Below are 19,295 nucleotides of genomic sequence, written 5' to 3'. Positions count from 1 at the left end.
CTTACTGGATGTGCTTATATGCACAAGCAACAAATGGAAGCGTGTGGTAGAACAGCAACAGAAATTCAGAAGTTCAATCATTTAATAAAGTTAAGCTGATTTCACTAAGATCTCATTTGGTTATGCATTTAGAGTCTATTATTTTAGCTACAAGTTTATTACATTTTTACTGTCCTCATAAAACTGAGTAAGTTTATAAATAACTTGTAAAATTATCAACTTTTCATCTCTTTTACTTATTTTTTTTCCCCTTTATTTTTCTTTCATACAGGCCATGCAAGTAAAGGTACAGGTCAAAGTGCATGATGTGTCTTTGTTTTAGATTTAGAGATGATCAGGCTCCAAGCACTCTTTCCATTGATCATAGCAGTGGCGTCACAAAGTAAATGACCAGCTTCCACCTACTATAAATTTTGTCCCAGCTAAAGTGGCAGTCTTTCACCAGAACAGATGAAATTCCCTTTGGCACTCCTAAATATTGCTTAAAGCAAAAATGTACTAAAGCTACCTTTTTAAACTATTTTAGATGTATGTTCTGCCTCTGCTGTCTTTCTGCATTTTATTTTTTTGCTAAAATTTTGAAGTAGACATTGTAAAAAAAATGTCTAAGTAGCGTCATTAGAAAGATGTATTTGGCTTAGGCTATTCAAGAATATTTGGGAGAAATGTGCTATAACCTATACCCCATCTGTAGAGGAATAGAAGATTTTATTAAATCAAGTAAGTTTAAGTAAGATATATAGTTCAAAACCTACCTTTCTCCAAAAGTAAAATGATCTTTACTAAAGTTTTGAGATGTGACAAAGGTTTTGAATAATCCTTGTTTCTTTTATGTATTCAATGTATTTGAAGATTTCTTTTCCTCCAGTGAACTATAGGTCACTTTCCTTTTGCATCATTCATATCCTCTTTTTTTTTTTTTTTATGAATTTCTAATATAGATGAGTACTTTCTGACCTATGGTGCTTTCTTCATTGGTGAAGCAGAATGAACAGATGGAGCCATAAACCCTTTCATCCTTCCCTTCACCCTGTGTGCTGAGAAGCACACATGATGCTGTGAAGAGCTTTTAATCAATTAAACCGGAGACATGAGTTAAAAATGGGAGAAGCTCTGTTAAACTAATAAGCTGATTTCATGCTTTGCTATTGTCAAACTTCTCCAGGTATACAGAGTAGGATTTAATGACTGCCCTCATAGTAACCTCAAAGAATTAAAGCTTAAAGAGGGATGGAAATACAAAAAATATTATTAATAATTAATATTTAGCAATGATTATATTATTATTATGGATATTATTAATAATATTTTAATAAATACTATTCCATAATCTTAACCAGATTTAGCTGTTTTTTTTAGTGTAAATAAATTATTTCTTCATTTTCATTGTGTATTTAGTTATTATTAATCTACTGAAGAATCTGTAATTGGATTTTAGTATTTTTTTTCGGAAATATCAATTTTTGTGTTTAAATCCTCAGACAAGTAAGATCATTATATGCTGTTAGGCAAACAAATTATATCATTCATCCTTTTAGCACAGGTAATTATTCAGGAAAAATATATCCTATTTAATGCTCTTTACATATGTAATGCAGGTATTGTGTGTACTCATATAGGTGCGTATTAGAGCTGAAAGAGACATAATTCCGTTGTCATTTAGGTTTCAGTCTGGGACTCTACTTATACATTTACCAGCTGGAGAAGTGAATGCACAGATAGCAGAATTTATGGCAAAGGCAGAATGGATCTTCTTTTCACGTTTTAAAAATTCTCAAGTTTTAAGGCTCACCTATCTTATAAACGTCATATGAACATAAATAAAATTGGATGTACAAAATGTCCACAGGCATAAAAGATGCAGAAACCAGTATCCCTCATTTTCCTTTTCTCCTTTTTAAAATATACCTGTTACATATTTTGTTATTCCTTATTTAAGATGCATAGTGACGCCACTGGAATACAGTGATTCATTGTGGGATTTGTTTGTCTGCTCTCAATGTAGAGTACAAATGATGTCATTATTATAGCCATTGCATCACTAGTTCTAAGGCATTTTGAAAAGCAAAGCTTTGAGGCAAAGAACTCTCTTGAAATTGTTAGTTCCTTAAGAAAGGAAGCCACATCCATTGCGTGTTCCCTCAAACTTGCAAAATATTTAATGCAAGCTGCCTACACAGAGATTCACCATCTTGAAGACAGAATTTGCCAAAATTTATCACCAAGTAGAATGTGTATTGCTGCCTTTTTTCTTCAAGTTATTACTGTGATAATAGTGAGGCATTAATTGGGAAACAGTGAATTGCAATGGATTCTGCTGTATTCTTATGTGGAACTACACAATATATTATAAGAACAGTAGTTAGTAAATCTTAATTGAAGGAAAAGGATGTGGAGAGTTAAATGCAAGCATTTGTTATTTTGTAGTGTTGTATAAGCCTGGAGGCCTAGTCCTGAAATCTTATCTTAAGCAAAACTCCCCTTGAGTATAGTAGGAGTTTAATCTGGGTACAGAATTCAGAACTGGGCTCTTTGATGTTGTTGCTGTTTACTATGTGTTCATAAATATATGGGTCTGTTTGAAAGATTTTGGTTCTCTGTCTCATAAAGGAAAAGTTGGGTATGAAATATATTGTACAGTGTCTGTCATAAGAAGATAGGGCAGATGTTATTTTCTTGTGCTGTTTACTTCTGTCTCTTTTGTTTTCCTTTTCCTATTACTGATGATCTCCAGAGATGCAAAATTTTTAAGTTTTTGTCCTAAATTTACTAATATTAGCCAAAGCTGAAGGGCAGTACTTTCCCAGAGGCACTAATTCATTGGCATTTTATTACATAGAATCAAAGCTTTTTAAATAATACTGTTTTTCAGATGAGACAAGTCAGGCAATATTCATTCATTCAGACCCTGGATAACTATCTTTATATAAATCTCTTACAAAAGTGTAAACATCCTGAATTTGTCTCTGTAACATTCGACAAATAATAGTGTCCCCTGAGAATGATTCAGCTTTTAATTTTAGGGTTGTTTCTGATTTGAAAGGTAAGATCCAGAAAGTATTGTCAGAGTCATATTTATGAATGCACACAAAAGTGTGTGACTCCTATTACAACATTACAGCTGTTACTGCATTTTCTGCATTGGTGCACACCAAAGGTATTCCTTTACATTTCTTGCCCAAGATTGTACACCCTTCCTCTAGTGTAGCATTTTTAATTGTTTGTACTACATCAGGAACATATTTCCCTTGGACCATTAGGGGAAGAGCATGTTGGAGAAGTGTGTGGTCAGAGAATTACAGTAATTCTTTTTCTCTTCTCTTTTTTTCTTTTTCCTTTTTTTTCTTTTTTTTTTATGATAGTCTGGAGGACAAGATCAAGAGAGGAAGAAATCAAAACGTAGAGGGGATTTGTACTCCATACAAACATCCTTGATTGTGGCTGCACTTAAAAAGATGCTTCCTATTGGTTTGAATATGTGTACTCCTGGAGACCAAGAACTCATCTCTTTGGCTAAGACTAGATACAGCCATGTAAGTGTGTGCTTTGTAATAGTTTTTGATGCAAAATAAGCAGAACTTTCTAAACTGAGTTTTGAAGTATAGATATCTAAGCAGTCAATATTATTAAATATCTGTATGTACTGTAAGCAATTATAGCTGCTAATTATTGTCCTTTTTTTAAAAAAAGTGTATATAGAGCTGCCATAATTTCCTTGTTATTTTCCATTTGTATACAACGTCCATTATATATACATGTTCTTTTGGACCAAATATTGAACTACAATTAGTTAGCTTTAATTCCCTTCAAAGTTCAACCCTTGTTTTATGGTTAAAGAAAGCCTTTCTCCCTTCTGGTATCTAACATACTTTGAAAGCAAAAGAGGTTAAATCTCAAAATTGAAATATATGTTGTTCTGTGTTGTAAAAGCTCTTATTAAATGAATCATAATCTGAATTGAAAAAGACTTCTACCTTTCTACAGAGGGACACAGATGAGGAAGTCAAAGAACACTTACGCAACAACTTACACTTGCAGGAAAAGGTAATATAAAAAAATCTGTTTTATAGATGCTAATGTGCACTTTAAAAACACAGAAGATGAATTGTTTTGTATGACACATTAAAAGAGATAATCCAAAAAGTAATTAGAAAGGTTTCCATTTTAACATTATTCTTTATGATTTTTTCATTGCAATAAATGTCTTATTTGTAGTTTTGTCTGGTATATTCAAGTTTCTGGAAGATCTATAGAATGGAACAAGTGTGAAAAATAGATACTGGTCATCTTAAAGCTATAATTACTTATAATCAGCCTGATCCAAGAAGAAAATAAAATTGACACTCTACTACTTCAGCTTTTCTTCTTGAATTTAACTTTTGCTAAAGATTATATTAGGTATTTCTAAGAATATACACATTTTAAAGTGAGTATAGTAAAATAAGAAAAGCTTGTGTCATCATAGCACTTGTGAGTTTTACAAGTACCTTTATTTTCCTACAATTCATGTGCTGAACACACTGTCAAAGGTAATACGAATATTGAGTTCCCAACATTCTGTAAATTAAAAATAATTTAGGTAACTGCCTACAGTGTTTGAACACAATAGGAGTAACTTATCTGTCATGGTAGATGACTGCCTGTTTGCTATAAATTTATGCATTTAAAATGAACACAATAAGTAATTTAATGTGGTTTTCCTATATCTGTCTTGTAAGAAAAAAACCCCAAAAACTTTGGATGTAACTCTTCACCTACTGAAATTCCAGCTGTCTTTTCCAGACTCCAAAAAACAGCTTTACACACTCAGTACAGAGGTCCTGCAATTTAAACTCAATCTCAGTACGAAGTGTGCTTCCTTATTTTAATGCAGTTAAGTGGAACAAATAAGTTCCGGGGTGCTTACTTGGTTTCATTAAATAAAAATACAGAACTTTGCTTAAGAATTGAGTTATATTGCCCAATAGTACATAGAATCAATGCCATTTTTTTTGAGCAGCTAGCAGATGTTAATCTGATCTGAAAGGGGACAGAAATTGTGAGTATTTATAACCTTCTTTATTATATTATGGGAGTAGAAGTGGTGTTGGTCAAATTCAGTGCTTTCATTCAGCAGCTTACAAATGAAATATGTTGGGTTTCAGTCTGATGATCCAGCTGTAAAATGGCAGCTAAATCTGTACAAAGACATTTTAAAGAGTGATGGACCTACTGACCCTGAGAAAAATGTGGAACGTGTGCAGAGGATATCAGCTGCTCTGTATCATCTGGAGCAGGTAAAAAGCCAAATGTCTATATCGCGTTTGTTTTAAAATAACCTGAGATTTTTCCTTGCAGAGATTATTTCAGCTACAGTGACTGTCATCATTAAAGTGTCCAGATAAAACTTAGGCTTTTGTACATGCATGCATGCAAGCACACATGCATATACAGACGTATGTATGCAAAGTTTTCAATGTAGTCCGTTTGAAGTGCCTCCATTTAGCTGCAAGGAAAACTCAGGATGTATTTCTGCAAAACTGCATGAACAATCACAAGAAGTATCATATACAAATTATCTCCACGCAGTAGCTGAAAACCCTGTGATTTTAGGAAGAGATGTTTGCTTGGGCACTTCTTTTTAATATACTGGGTTTAGCCTGTCTCCTATTTCTGCACCACAGGATGCTGTAGCAACTTTTGAATTGCCATTTAAATACAGAAAGGCATTTGTACTCTTCCTACATAAAGTTAATCCATTTCATTCACAAATGATACAGCACAGACATACATTCACATGAACAACTGAATATGCATTGTTAGAAACAGACAAAATAACAATTTTTGGAATTTACCATGTAGTCCCACACGTGAGGTATTCTAGCATCTTGAGCCTGTCTGAATAAACTGAGAGATTACTATATAGAAGGTCCCCAGTATTTTTACTTATTAATTAAAAATAAAGCCCCAAAAGAACATTTTTTTCAGATGATGCAGAGCATTGGTAATACTTTCTTCTTTGCTAACTAGCTAACCACTAACTAAAAAGAAAATTTTGGATGAAAGTTGAAAAGTTTCCATTGTATATACTAGAAGATATTTTCCCATAGGTTGAACAACCACTGAGATCAAAAAAAGCTGTTTGGCACAAACTCTTGTCAAAACAACGCAAAAGGGCAGTTGTTGCATGTTTCAGAATGGCACCGTTATATAACCTGCCAAGGTAAGTGGCTGAAAGGTTCATTTCTTCATAAATTTTGTTTGCATTGTTTACTGAGTGCAAATACTGCTTGTGTGTTTGACTACATGTTTGTTGGTTGTTAGGTGTATGTAATTTTAAGAGACAAGAATTGATTAGTCATCAGCCAGTTCCTCACAGCAGCAAAATACTCATCTCATGACAAATAACCAGAGTGGGAAAACACCATAAGAATTACATGCTTCATTTTTGTCAGTTATTTGGTATAGTTCCTCAATTTACCTGTGAAAATCGTTAAGATGTTGCTGTTTCTGTCCATTTTTTGTCTCTGATTGGTTGCTCTTTTTATTCTTCTGTGGTTTTATTCTTTTCTTTTCTTTTTTTTTTTTTTTTTTAATTTTGTATGGCTCTTCCTCTCTTCTTGCATGAACACTTCATGCTCTGTAGCTTGTCTGGGCCAATCTTAAGCAGCTACATCAGAATGTTATATGAATTAAAGTGACTATTGGGGCAGAGCAGTGCAGAATGATATTTTAGACTTGTATGTTGCTCTGCTTCTTATTCCAGTTGAATGTAGATACCACAAAGTCCAAGATAAAATGCATCCCGTGCCTGGATCCATCTACTGCTTTAAGCATAATATTAAGATCATATGGCACTGGAGTAACCTCCTTTACTCCGTTTCTTCTCAAAAAAATCTGAGTTTTATTCAGGTAAAGGTTAAGCGCATCTTTAATTAGGTTTGCTTCTCACTTCCTGCAATTTTTCACTTTTTGTGTTTAATATTTTTATTCAAAGATATTTGGCAAAGTATTTTACTGAAGAGTTGTGTTGGATTTTTAAATGCCTTTATTAAAGCCAATTTACACACTTGGTGTAAAGGTCTTTAGCTAAAGGTCTGTAGCTGTGCCACTAACATACTGGAGGAATATTACATTTGCACAGGACAAATAAAAAGCCAGTTATACTGTAAAAAGCACACAACCATCCTTTACAAAAATGAGTAGTTCTAGACTATAGTAACTTCTCCAAGTTGTCATGCTACCACCAGGCCATCTTTAAAGAACCAGAGAAATGGAGAGGATTAAATACAACATAACAAACCAGGCAGTATTAACCCTTCCATCTTCAAGAGCTGTGTTTGGCAGAACAAGAAGTGGTATGAAGAGATACCACTTCAGTACAACCTTTTCATGAGCAAGTATTTTTTACAACCATACTCTGGCTTTATAAATTCTTAAAATGTTTAGAATAAATACATGAGCACCCAAATGTTAAAATGGCTCATCCTTTTTTTGCCTTACAAAGCGCCCCATTTTCTTTTCTTTCATTTGAGGTTGATGGAGCACTTGCCAAGAGGCAAAGTGGGTTATGAATCTTTAAATTTTTGAATTTTTTATTTCCAATAAAATGTGGAATAATACCCATTTAAATGGAAAGTTTAAATTATCTGTAATTTTTTAGAAAAAATTTTTGTTTTAAAAACTTTTCTCAAACTTTTTCTTCTAAACTTTATGGTAGGTTTTGTGGTGCATTCCTAATTTGAATATGAATATGAGGAAAATCTATCAGGCTATTTCATTTCGTAATTGCTAAAAATGAACTCTCATAAAACTATTTTTGCTAATTGATTGTGCTCTCTTCACTTCAAAATAGACAAGAGTGAAAACACAGTTTGAACTTAAAATCCTAAAATCGTGGAACAGTTTGGGTTGGAATGGTCCTTTAAACATCATCTAGTCCGACCCTGCTGCCATGAGCAAACTTCTAGGTATATTGCTCAATTGATAGGTTCAAATCAAAGTTTTACTATTCAGTAGCTTATAGACACTTATTTTTTTCTAGATAAATCACAGGATTCTGGCAGGAAAAGGCGGCTATCACACTATTATAACAACCTCCATCATCTAAATTGACAGTGTTGTTAAGACATGTCTGAACCCTAGGGAGATAATTTGAAGTGGGGTATGATTAATTCTAGGAGCTATTTAAATCTCTTTGATCCAGAGTTTAAAATGCAGCTCTCTATCTTGTCTATTTATTCATTTTAGTTGCAGCTTTGTATTGGGAGTGTTAGTTCTAACTTTGATGCTAGAATCAAGTAATTTAAAGGGCAGTAAACAAACATTATGGTAGTACCTTTTCATTTCTCCTAGAAAATATTAATATCTTCAGTAAATAATAAGCTTGCTCTTTTGAAAATTTTCTGGATATTTAGGTGGCTTTCAGTATAGTTTAATTTTAATCTCAAATTGTAAGGTAATTTTTTGCTACGCTCACTCTTATGTCTATCAGGTTTTAGGAATTTCGGTAATATATTTCCAAAATGGACATGTTTATTGATATGAAGATGTTTGTTAAATCACAGAAAAATTACTTTAACTTCTACTGTAAATATTCTAAGAACTCCTTTTGATGAAAAGTGCCTGTAGATGCAAAACAAACAGTTATATTTAAAAAATATTTTTATTTTTCAAAGAATTAAACATCAGTTAAGTTAGGAAGTACTAATTCTTCATGTTCTGTGTTAATTGAATATATATGGCTTTGAAAAAGTGTCTTATGTGATAAGTGTTTTCTCTGAGATGTGTCTATTTATGTTTGATGTTTTAAGGAAATTAATTTGAAAAAAGTTGTCATATTGTCTGTCATCTGTGTATGCACACAGATAAAGCAAAGTTGTACGTGGCAATTTTGCAAACACGGTTTACGAATACATTCTTTCTGACTACTTTATTGAATTTAACTTGTGCCTTTCTTCAATGAAAACCTGTATGCTTTTCTTCAGACACAAAATTAGCAATTTCTTCCTGAGCACCTTTCAACGTGTTTGGCTGGAAAAAGTACATGAAAAAACTCAGTATGACAGGCTTATACTCAAGTTAACGGTAATGTAACTTGTGGAGAGCCTCTTGCTTATGCGCCCACTTCTTCCTTCCCAGCCATGATTTGATATTATCATAAAAACATGAATTTGTACAATTTTCAGAGGGGATTCTGATTGGTCAGTTTTTGAAATTTGATAATAAAATGGCACTAGTGTCAAAAAGTGAGCCTAAAGGATTGACTCAACAGCTATTCTATTATAAGATACTGATTCATGTGCACAGTGTATTTAAAAGGTATTAAATGGTGTATATGCAGCCCATTTTTATAGCTTTTTTTGACGGCACAGGATAAAAGTAAACAAAAAGGCTGCATGGAACAGCCTTTCTAACCTCATGTAGTGCAGCTCAAAACAAAATTTTCCCCCAAAATAATGTAAAGATGGAATTTTTTCACCATTATTATGTAGTCGTATTGCTATGAGCTGTATTTTCTGTGGAAAGTTAATTAATGAATGGTATACACTAGCAATTAGTATGACGTAGAGTTTTCTAAAACTGGTCATTTTATAGAGCAGGTTTTGTATATTTCTAATGCAACTTCTTTGAGGACATGCTAATACTGCCCTGATTTGGAACTGAAATGCTACAAGCTGAGGTTAGGCTTTCTGTGGAAGAGGCAACGATTGTCTGCAGATAATATGCTGGAAAGTACTTGATAATTATTTTGGTGTTGATGGCCAGTGCTGTTTTGATGTCCTAAATCTAGTAATTTAGATTTACACCTTGCAATGTAAATCCCACTCACTCAGTCTGTCCAAGTGTGTGTTTTTCTCATGCTTGCATTATCAGTCCTGCAGTCTCATGTAAAATGCATTTTAGGCTTCTCTTAGCCTTCAAAATAAAAGTAATGTATCCATATGTTTATAAAAACGGTAAGAATGTTCAAAAGTACCTGCAGATTTGTCACGGAATGTTAGGTATGTTTTGCATTTTGTTTCACTGACCAATCAGAGGATCAGAATTGTACAAATATGTATCCTTACTAACCATTAACCATCTGAGCTGTTATACTCTGTTCCGTTACCCCTCTTGATCTCACTTTCACAACCCCCCCAGGCACCGTTCTATTAACCTCTTCCTCAATGGCTATCAGAACTTTTGGATAGAAACAGAGGAATATTCCTTTGAGGAGAAACTAGTTCAGGATTTGGCTGTAAGTACTGACATAATTGGGCATATATTTCAGTGCCCACTTCAGTGTGTATTCTATGTATCTATTATAAACTATATTTAATTTTTGTGTACTGTATGCGTATCCATAAACTTATAAAATATTAATCATTATGCTTCAGAGCATAAGGTCATTTTCTGCTGTGGTCAAAAAGACATTTGTCCTGTGATGCACACTGAAGTGCATTAAGGTGATTTATGCCCCAGACGAGCTATGTGGTACTCATTCTTGGGAAGAGAAATGGATTAGATGAACAGTCGATAGAATGACTATTTTTGTTATTATGGTAATTCCTGTGTTCGTGTATATTACTTACTGGGGTTTTTTAAAGCTTGACGCTATTGATCCTTTTCCCTTTTAAATTTTTTTTTTTTATGCATAATATTTAACTTTAACATTTTCAGCTTTGATACAAATTAATTTTGCTGTTTTCCTTTTTGGTGCATCATAAGGAGAAGTAAATATATGCAACCATATTCAGCAAAAATGTAGTTTACCTGTGTACTTGATAAAAGTGATAGGTAAACTTCAGGATTTTGGTAATGAATGAATTCAGAATGCCTACTGCTCTTTCTCTTCCCTGTATGTAATTAGCTTGTCTAAAATACCTCCAAGGAGCTTATCTCCACAGTATCTAAACACCATGAAAGTTAATATATAGCTTCATGGATCACATGCAGATATACCAGGAAGCGCTTCAGTGTTAACAAAAACAATCCCATTGTGCCTTTTTAAAGGCCCCTTATGCCTGATATTGTAGAGACATAGGATGGTACGGGTTGGAAGGAACCATAGAGATCAGCTCGTTCCAACCCCCTGCCATGGGTAGGGACATTCTTCACATGCTCTGGACAGTTATATGGTCAGTCTTTGTTTGACTTTGTTGCTTCTTGCTAAAGGAAAGAATGACACCATTAATTAAAGCAGTGACCATAATTCTTTCATATTTCCTAGAGAAGTAAATTGAACTTCTGTAATTACAATTATTACTGTAATTACAATAACTCTACAATAACTACAAACACTACAAAGGTGTGATAACACAAGTAAGATAGAGACAATACCCTGATCTTTGGCCAGATCTGACTATGTTATATTTTTAACTGCCAAAAAATGTTTGACGTTTAGAATGAGCATTCATTGAATCAAGGTTACTTAGAAATGATATATGAAAATATTGTAGCAGACACTCAGTCTGAATAGGATGTATCTGATTATGTTATTAAAAATTACTCCAGTAATTCCAATACTAAATAATTGAGCTAGAATTTCCTTTCAATTCTGGTCGAGATGCATAAGTTCAGTTGAATAAGGCTTCCCCAAGATTTTCCCTGTCTCATTCTCAATACCTTGCAAATGAGAAACTTGGAAAGTTAGATAAAATATGAATAAAAATTATATATTCTAACCTCTTCTGAGTCATAGATGCACTTAATATTGCAGGTTATGCTGTAAACTGCTGAATAAGATTAATACAGGCAGTCAATACAAACTGGACAGAAAAAAATTACTGACTCCCTTCGTAAGCTTAATTACTCAATTTTTTTCTTACTTATGAAGCTTAACTTTTATATTCTAAATCTTGAGACAGACATCTCCAAAAAAAGATGAAGAGGAAGAAGAAGAGACTGAGAAAAACCATCCTGATCCACTTCATCAGATTATCCTCTATTTTAGTCGCAGTGCTCTTATAGAAAGAAGGTAAAAGAGCTGTGTGGAAAAGCCCATTGAGTAAAAGCACACAGTAACTGAATTTTTAGTAACATTACTGAAGTGATTTAACTCAAGTGTAGTTCATTACTGTAAATGGTGAATACCTTTTTCCCTCTCAGTTTAATTAGAGTTTTCTTGTATTTAAACTCAGTATAACCTTTACATTGAGATAAATATTGACTATTTTTGACATTTTAAAAGCTTGGTAAATACCCAATGCAGAAATAATTGAGCATGACTTCTCATAGAATCACAAAGTCTACAGGAGCTGCAGGTTTAATCAGGGTACCCTGCCCTGGTCTCTCCTGGTAATAGATCTATGTTCTTGGTTTTAGTATTCATTACATCTCACTCTGTACGTCAGAAAAGATTTTGTTGATGTTTATCATGAATCTTGGTGCCAGTTTCTGTTTTGACTTTAGACTATTGATTAGAATGATTAGATTTTTGTGAGTACTCCAGTGCTTCATATACTTTTTCTGTATGACTAATAAAATCTTGCCATCTGACAGTTATAATTATTCCAACTTATAGCTCCATATTACTTTTATGCACCTTCAACAGCCACAAATATACCTCTAAATTGTTTGAGTAAAAACTTTGAGACTTGGATTTATATAAGAGAACTCATTTATGACACAATTTTCAAGTGTAATTGCTTTTCAAGTAGACTAATTTAATAAACTACCCTTTACTAAACAAGGTAGGCATATGACATCTTTATATTACTATATCATAAAATAATTTAAAATATTTTTTACTCTTCACAGCAAACTAGAACATGATCCTCTATATATTGCCTATTCTGCTATGATGGCAAAAGTAAGTATATAACTTCAAGCTCCATCCCTCACTGCACTTAGGAACTTCCCATTAATTTTAGATGCTTCTTAAATATTGTCTTTCTGTTTCTTACATGGACTGCCTGATACTAGTAATTTCTGTGTTTTTAGTGAAGCAAATGCTGTTCAGAGTTACATGTACGTATAATGAGAAATTTCCTACATTAAAGCAATACTATAAAATTCCAGTAGGTGCAGTCCTGTTGCTTTCACTTGGCACTTTTTTTTTGTACATGATTAACTCATGGGCAGTTTTAACACATTAGTTATCTTTGTTCTTTGGGTAATTATTTTTGAGTTAATATTTGAAGTCTGTCAAAGATAAGTCAGTTTTTGCAACATATTGATTACAGCTGACTCATGAGGAGAGATTGACTGTGAAGAGAAATATTATGGATGTAGAGATATGGCAGAAGACTATATAGCCTGAAATTCAGGGTGTGTATGTAGTTGGATGAATACCCTGAAATACTCATACATTAGGGAATATCAGTTTCTTCGTGTGGATGAGCACAAATATTTAAAATTACAAGGTTTTAAAATCTTCGTAATACCTTCAGTAATTGCTTGAAAAAAATTATTTGGCCATTTTTGCAGTATTATGTTTCTTAATAAGCAAGATCTTGTGATTTCTGTTTTTAACATAAAAAGAGCTGTCAGGAAGAAGAAGAGGGAGATGAAGAAAAAGAAAAGACATTTGAGGTGAGAGTTTAAATAACATTTCTTTCTCATCATCTAATGTGGAAGCATTTCAAATATGTCCAGTAGAATAAATGCAAGAATAACACAACTCTGTGAGTATGGGGGTGTGTGTGTGTGTGTGGAGCTGGTTTACTAGGTTATTCGTATAAAAGATGAGGTGTTCTGAAGTTTTGGAGTCAAACAACCCATGGATTATGGAGGCAGATGGTCTTCAACAATTTCAGATTTCTCATCTTCCTATTTTTCTTGGATCCATTCCAATCGGTAGTTTGTTCTCATTTTTGTTCCCAAACCCAGGAGAAAGAAATGGAAAAACAGAGAACTCTCTATCAGCAAGCTCGCTTACATGATCGTGGAGCTGCTGAGATGGTCCTTCAGATGATTAGTGCAAGTAAAGGTAATGTTCTGAGACATCTTTAAAGTATACATGATATGCATGTCATAGGTGTGCTATATCGTTATACCCACGATGTAGATACTATGCACAGCTTCTCTAAGACAGATAACCAGGTAAAATAAATGTCAGTTACAACTGCACTAAGTAAAAGTTCCAGACTGCATTTCTGATTGAATAGTTCATAACTGCAAGTTTTAATGAGTGTATCCTTGTTTTGACAGGTCATACAGGACCCATGGTTGTTGAAACACTAAAACTTGGTATTGCTATTCTAAATGGTGGAAATACCATAGTTCAACAGGTAATGCTTTTCTAACTACTGTGAGCCTTGCTTGCATAAATGAGGCAAGTAATTTTGAGAATTTCAGTGTCCTGTTGTATATGTTAGTGTACTTAATTTTAAGCTAAACACTGAAGAAATATCAGTGTATTTTTGGTGCAATAGTAACTATATTATTGCTTGCCAGTGATTTGCATCTCAAGGAATTAATTCAGGAAGTTTTGAATTAATGTAATTTCAGTATTATTAATTATAAGTGTAATTATTATTTTTACTATTTTAATTTGTTTTATAAATATTAATAATACATTTTTAATTGTTATTTATTGTATATAACATCAATATTATATTTTTCCCTTCAAAAATATACAACGTTTAGAAAATGCTAGACTACCTGAAGGAGAAAAAGGATGCTGGATTTTTTCAGAGCCTCTCTGGCTTGATGCAGTCCTGCAGGTAAAACCATAAATTGCATTATTACAGGTTCAGTTTTATTTGTGTTCGTAGCTTATTGCTCAGTGCAGGTGGATGTGTTAGATTTAAATTACAGGAGTCACAGGTTGTAGAACTCTTGTGGGAAAGTTTTGTGAATCGCAGGACTAGTCTGTTAATATTTTTGAGTATTCTTCCAGAGGAGAAAATAAAGCAAAAGACTGCAAAAGGCTAAGAAGGCTTAGTTTGAAGAAGCAGAAAAGTAAAATGTAACCGCTCCTTTAGTGATCCTATATCCCTCAAGGTTTTTTTCTGGTTGGTTCCAAGGATGCAGAAAAACCATCACAAAGGGAGAGACAGGCCAGTGGAGCTTTACTAAGCTTTCGCTGTCTGCACATTTCTGGTGAGGTGCATAATCTCTGTCTCTTTTGATCCTCTGCATGTGTATCAGGTTTGTTAGAGATAACATGAGACCAGTGAGAATTGGGTCCATTCCCTTTGATAAAACAGCTCAAATTAGTTAAGGTAAAGGACTCCTGCACAGAAGAAGGAAAATTGCTGGTATTTCTGATTACTCTTATGATAGACAACCTGCTTTTCTCAGCCTTTTAAAGAACCAGGTTCTGAAGGAGTAGACTGGGAATTAGAAGTGGAGCGGCTGTTGAATAGAGGATAAAATGTGGAAGGAATGGTGACCTGCATTGCAGATATGACTACTGAATAATTGCAGCCTAATTAAATAACATCTGCCTTGTAACTTTTTCATTTATGTAGAACAATTTAGCAGGCACTTGCTCAAACAGGCCGTGCTGGGATATTATTACCAGTTGTGTATATGTATCATTCAGGACTTTGTTAAAAGAGGTATTGATAAAATTACTTGAACATGATAAGAGAATGAAAATGATGCTTTCATAAATGCTTTTGGTTTTAACGATGTCACTAGATTTAATATGTGACTGCACTGCTTTTTAACTGAACTAAAATTAGATAATGAATGATAGAATTATATTTGAATGGTTTGAATGAAAGTATTCTGAGTGGTGAGAAGAATCATGATTTGCTATTCCACGTGCTGAGGTATGTCAAGTTAGCACAATAAAATTCAGATATCAGTGTCTTTTGACCTTGGAAGGTATGGAACCTCTGATTACGTTTCTGTCTTCTGCATATCGAATCAGAAATTCCATAAATCTTCTGAATAACATAACTATGCATAATAGATACAGTAAAAATATAATAGAAGTAATAGTGAAAACCTAGTGGAAAACAGTGTGATTGGGAAAAAATCGCAGTAATGTCCTTTTGGAGGTAAGTTTAAATCAACATAAAGAGTAATATTTCAGGCTCCTTTTCCACTCCTCATTTGTACATGAAGCCATGAATGACATTATCAGGAGTGAAATTAGGTATATAAAGCTATATAAAGTAAGTTAGGTTACATACTCATTTCTTTTCAGAATTGGACACTGGACCCTTAGTTTCATCCAAAGCTCATTTATTTAATATGAGTATTAAATAAAATATGAGGCAATGCATGTCATACTGGGTCAAGAGTAGCTGTTGAAAGCCTCCAGAAATTTTGTAGAAGGAAATGATTTTCCATTGTATATTATAGTCCTTTTACCTGTTTCTGTTTGTTTTTTCTTCAAATATAAGTGTTCTTGACCTGAATGCGTTTGAGAGACAGAATAAAGCGGAAGGCCTGGGAATGGTTACTGAAGAAGGAACTCGTAAGTAGAATGAAATTGATTCCAGTAGTGCTTCAAACATTATTTGTGCTTCCTTCTTTAACAAGAACTGTTATTTACTGTGGCTCGAGGTTTCTGTTGTTAAACTTATTATAAGTAATTCTAGGCTTTGAGATCTGATTATGCTTTTTTTTACAATATCTTTAGCAATAATTTTTAAGAAAAATATTGTAACTTGCAATATTCTTATCTTGTATTCTTGTTATTTTTCTTTGATCCACAGTCATCGTTCGTGAGCGTGGTATGTTTGGGTTTACAGTTTTTGATACTATTGTTGCAAAAGTGTGTTGCAAATGCAGAGAGAAATCTCTCATTGCATCTTCTCAGATATCTTTAGGTTTAGCTTTATGGTCTGCAGCAGGTTGTGTGTTTAGCTTGAATAAAGAGTTTGATGCTTATTAAAGAAGTGTCACTCATATTTAAGGCATGATTTTAGTTATGACTAACAATTTACTTACTAGATATATATCCTGTTGCCTTTTTTTTTTTTTTTTTCAAATTAGTGTTGTTTTTTTAACCATGGATGCATTGGAGTGCTAAATACTTTGGCTCTGCTTTTTCTGTCTCAGTTTTTCTTTTTATTATTATCAGTCTCTTTCTTTTAAATTGCTTTAATGCTTTTAAATACTGTTTTTTTAATTAAAATTCCAGTTTAAAAGGTTACTGTAAGATTATGTGTTCTGCATAATTAATCATACCAATTGTCACATAATCATTGTATTTATATGTTTTAAAGGTGAAAAAGTCTTGCAGCATGATGAATTTACTCGAGATCTATTTAGATTTTTGCAACTGCTCTGTGAAGGGCATAACAATGGTAAGAGAACAGAATTAATTTTGTATAAAACGTGTGGTGAGTCTGTTCCTAAACAGAGTGCAATAGAATAAATTCTGATTTTTTCCTCTAATGTATTTAGTTTTCTGAGGGAAAACTGGAATGATAACAATTTGAATTGCAGAGTTCGATTTGATTTTTTTAAGTCTTAATTTAGTTTTGGTGTTTAGCACATTACTAGTAAAGCCTGTTCCAAGTCACGTGGATAACAATTCTTCAGTTATATTTACAGTGAGGTCTAAAGTAGTTCAATTTCCATCACATAAGCATCTGTATCCAACAAGATACTTAAAAAGAAGGTATTCTCCATGAAAATAGAAAAATAATGTTGGGGCTTTTTTGGCTCTATATACTAACCAAGCACAAATCACTTCTTATTTCAGACTTTCAAAATTACTTACGTACTCAGATGGGAAACACCACAACAGTGAATATTATCATTAGTACTGTGGACTATCTCTTGCGTCTTCAGGTGAGGAAAAAACAGATGAAAATGGAGTATAACATATTTGCCTTTCCTTCACTTCTGTAGATTCACATTTTATTGGAATCAAACGTGAAAATTCTCTCTAAAGGAATATCTAAAATAAAGAATCTTGGTTTATTTAGTACCTTTTTTCTTTGAAAACAGATGACATATCAGAATTCTGTGTGAAACCAGATGTTTGATAATTAATTTCTTTGTTCACTTCTGAAGAGAGTGAAAAATATTATTGTAATGAGGAATAGATTGACACAGATATGCTAAATTTCATCTGAATTATTGACTCGACTTCTGGTGATACAAATGCAGGCAGTAAATACTGCATAGAGAATTCAAAACTAGAAAATGTAACATTGATTTTTTTTCTTAGGAATCCATCAGTGACTTCTATTGGTACTATTCAGGAAAGGATGTCATTGATGAATCAGGACAACGTAACTTTTCTAAAGCTTTGGCTGTCACCAAACAAATATTCAATTCCCTTACAGAATATATCCAGGTAAACAGAATGTTTTTCTTGAGGTACTAACAGAGAAGTTCCATGCTCACACAGCATGATCATGTTATTTCGTGAATTTGTAAATACTTTGCACTTATTTTTTTAAATATTACTAAAGTTACATGAAATCACTGGACTAGTGTAAAGTGAAAACTAAAACATGTGAACAGCTATGTATTTAACAGGATACAATTTGGTATTTATGCACCAGATACTCAGAGGTCTTGGAAAACCTTCTCATGTATCTTCATGGCAGCCTGAAACTTCTTTCTGATTTGTTTTGGTTTATTTGACATAAATAAAAACTGTATTTTTCTTAATTTTTTAGGGCCCTTGCATAGGTAATCAACAGAGTCTGGCTCATAGCAGGCTGTGGGATGCAGTTGTTGGCTTTCTCCACGTGTTCGCCAATATGCAAATGAAACTTTCACAGGTATTTTCAACATTAATTGTCATGGTGCACTCACCTTTACTAAAATCAAACTTGACATTTACAGCTCAGTTATACCTTTCTGATAACGAATGTGGCAGTTTGGTCCCTTCCTCCCTGTTGCCAAAACTGGAAGATCTGTCAGACTAGAAGCACCATTGAAAGCATGCATCCCATGCTAAAAATAAGCAGGCCAAGAGAAAAGAGGAGGAAGATCCAAAGAGGGAGGGAGTGTGACATTTGGTCCACTTATCCAGTTAATTAATCAAAGACACTGAGCAGGGGGGCACAGGCAGTGTTCATTTCACTGTACAGAGCACAGTGGAGTCCCCCTCCCCAGTGTTAGGGTTCTGCGTTCTTCTGTGACTTCTGCTTAATGTATCCACACACTCAAACTCTGCACTGAATGCAACAGTGCAGAGGGCAATTTCCTTTCTTACTCAGTGCCTCTGCTATCCTCTGATCTATAAGATTTCTTCCCACCCTGTAGAATTATACCAGAATTTTGAGAATATTATTTAGGGCCTTAATGTCAAACACAAATCCATATTAGACTTACCATGTTCTGTAATTAAACTAAAGAGTTCTAGTCCTCTTTGAGTGGTAATGCATTATGCCATTAAATATTGCTGGTGTAGTGAAAAGGGATGGATTCTTTCTGAGACAGATACTTTCAGATCTGTGTAGCAACCA

General features: G+C 33.5%; 1 protein-coding gene across 9 annotated transcripts in view; it reads left to right on the top strand.

Annotated features, from left to right (window-relative positions):
* RYR3 (ryanodine receptor 3) overlaps positions 1-19,295 on the top strand; it is a 201,631-nt gene that overhangs the window by 156,840 nt on the left and 25,496 nt on the right. For 5 of the 9 annotated variants that reach the window (XM_082283492.1, XM_082283491.1, XM_082283490.1 and 2 more), the window contains exons 70-86: positions 3,363-3,533; positions 3,985-4,044; positions 5,145-5,276; positions 6,090-6,202; positions 8,967-9,066; positions 11,829-11,938; positions 12,721-12,772; positions 13,444-13,494; positions 13,792-13,891; positions 14,113-14,192; positions 14,551-14,627; positions 16,263-16,336; positions 16,578-16,595; positions 17,091-17,171; positions 17,573-17,661; positions 18,044-18,172; positions 18,501-18,605. In XM_082283492.1, coding sequence (XP_082139618.1) covers positions 3,363-3,533; positions 3,985-4,044; positions 5,145-5,276; positions 6,090-6,202; positions 8,967-9,066; positions 11,829-11,938; positions 12,721-12,772; positions 13,444-13,494; positions 13,792-13,891; positions 14,113-14,192; positions 14,551-14,627; positions 16,263-16,336; positions 16,578-16,595; positions 17,091-17,171; positions 17,573-17,661; positions 18,044-18,172; positions 18,501-18,605 — 1,542 coding nt within the window. Of the gene's footprint in view, positions 1-3,362; positions 3,534-3,984; positions 4,045-5,144; positions 5,277-6,089; positions 6,203-8,966; positions 9,067-10,122; positions 10,220-11,828; positions 11,939-12,720; positions 12,773-13,443; positions 13,495-13,791; positions 13,892-14,112; positions 14,193-14,550; positions 14,628-16,262; positions 16,337-16,577; positions 16,596-17,090; positions 17,172-17,572; positions 17,662-18,043; positions 18,173-18,500; positions 18,606-19,295 lie in introns of all 9 variants that reach the window. The other 4 variants (XM_082283494.1, XM_082283493.1, XM_082283489.1 and 1 more) reach the window with 1 other exon arrangement.

Source organism: Coloeus monedula (assembly GCF_965178545.1).
Source record: "Coloeus monedula genome assembly, chromosome: 6".
In the NCBI taxonomy this organism is placed as follows: Eukaryota; Metazoa; Chordata; class Aves; order Passeriformes; family Corvidae; genus Coloeus; species Coloeus monedula.
The sequence above is the reverse complement of the archived record's forward strand: the minus strand, read 5'-3'. Positions and strand labels throughout refer to the sequence as shown.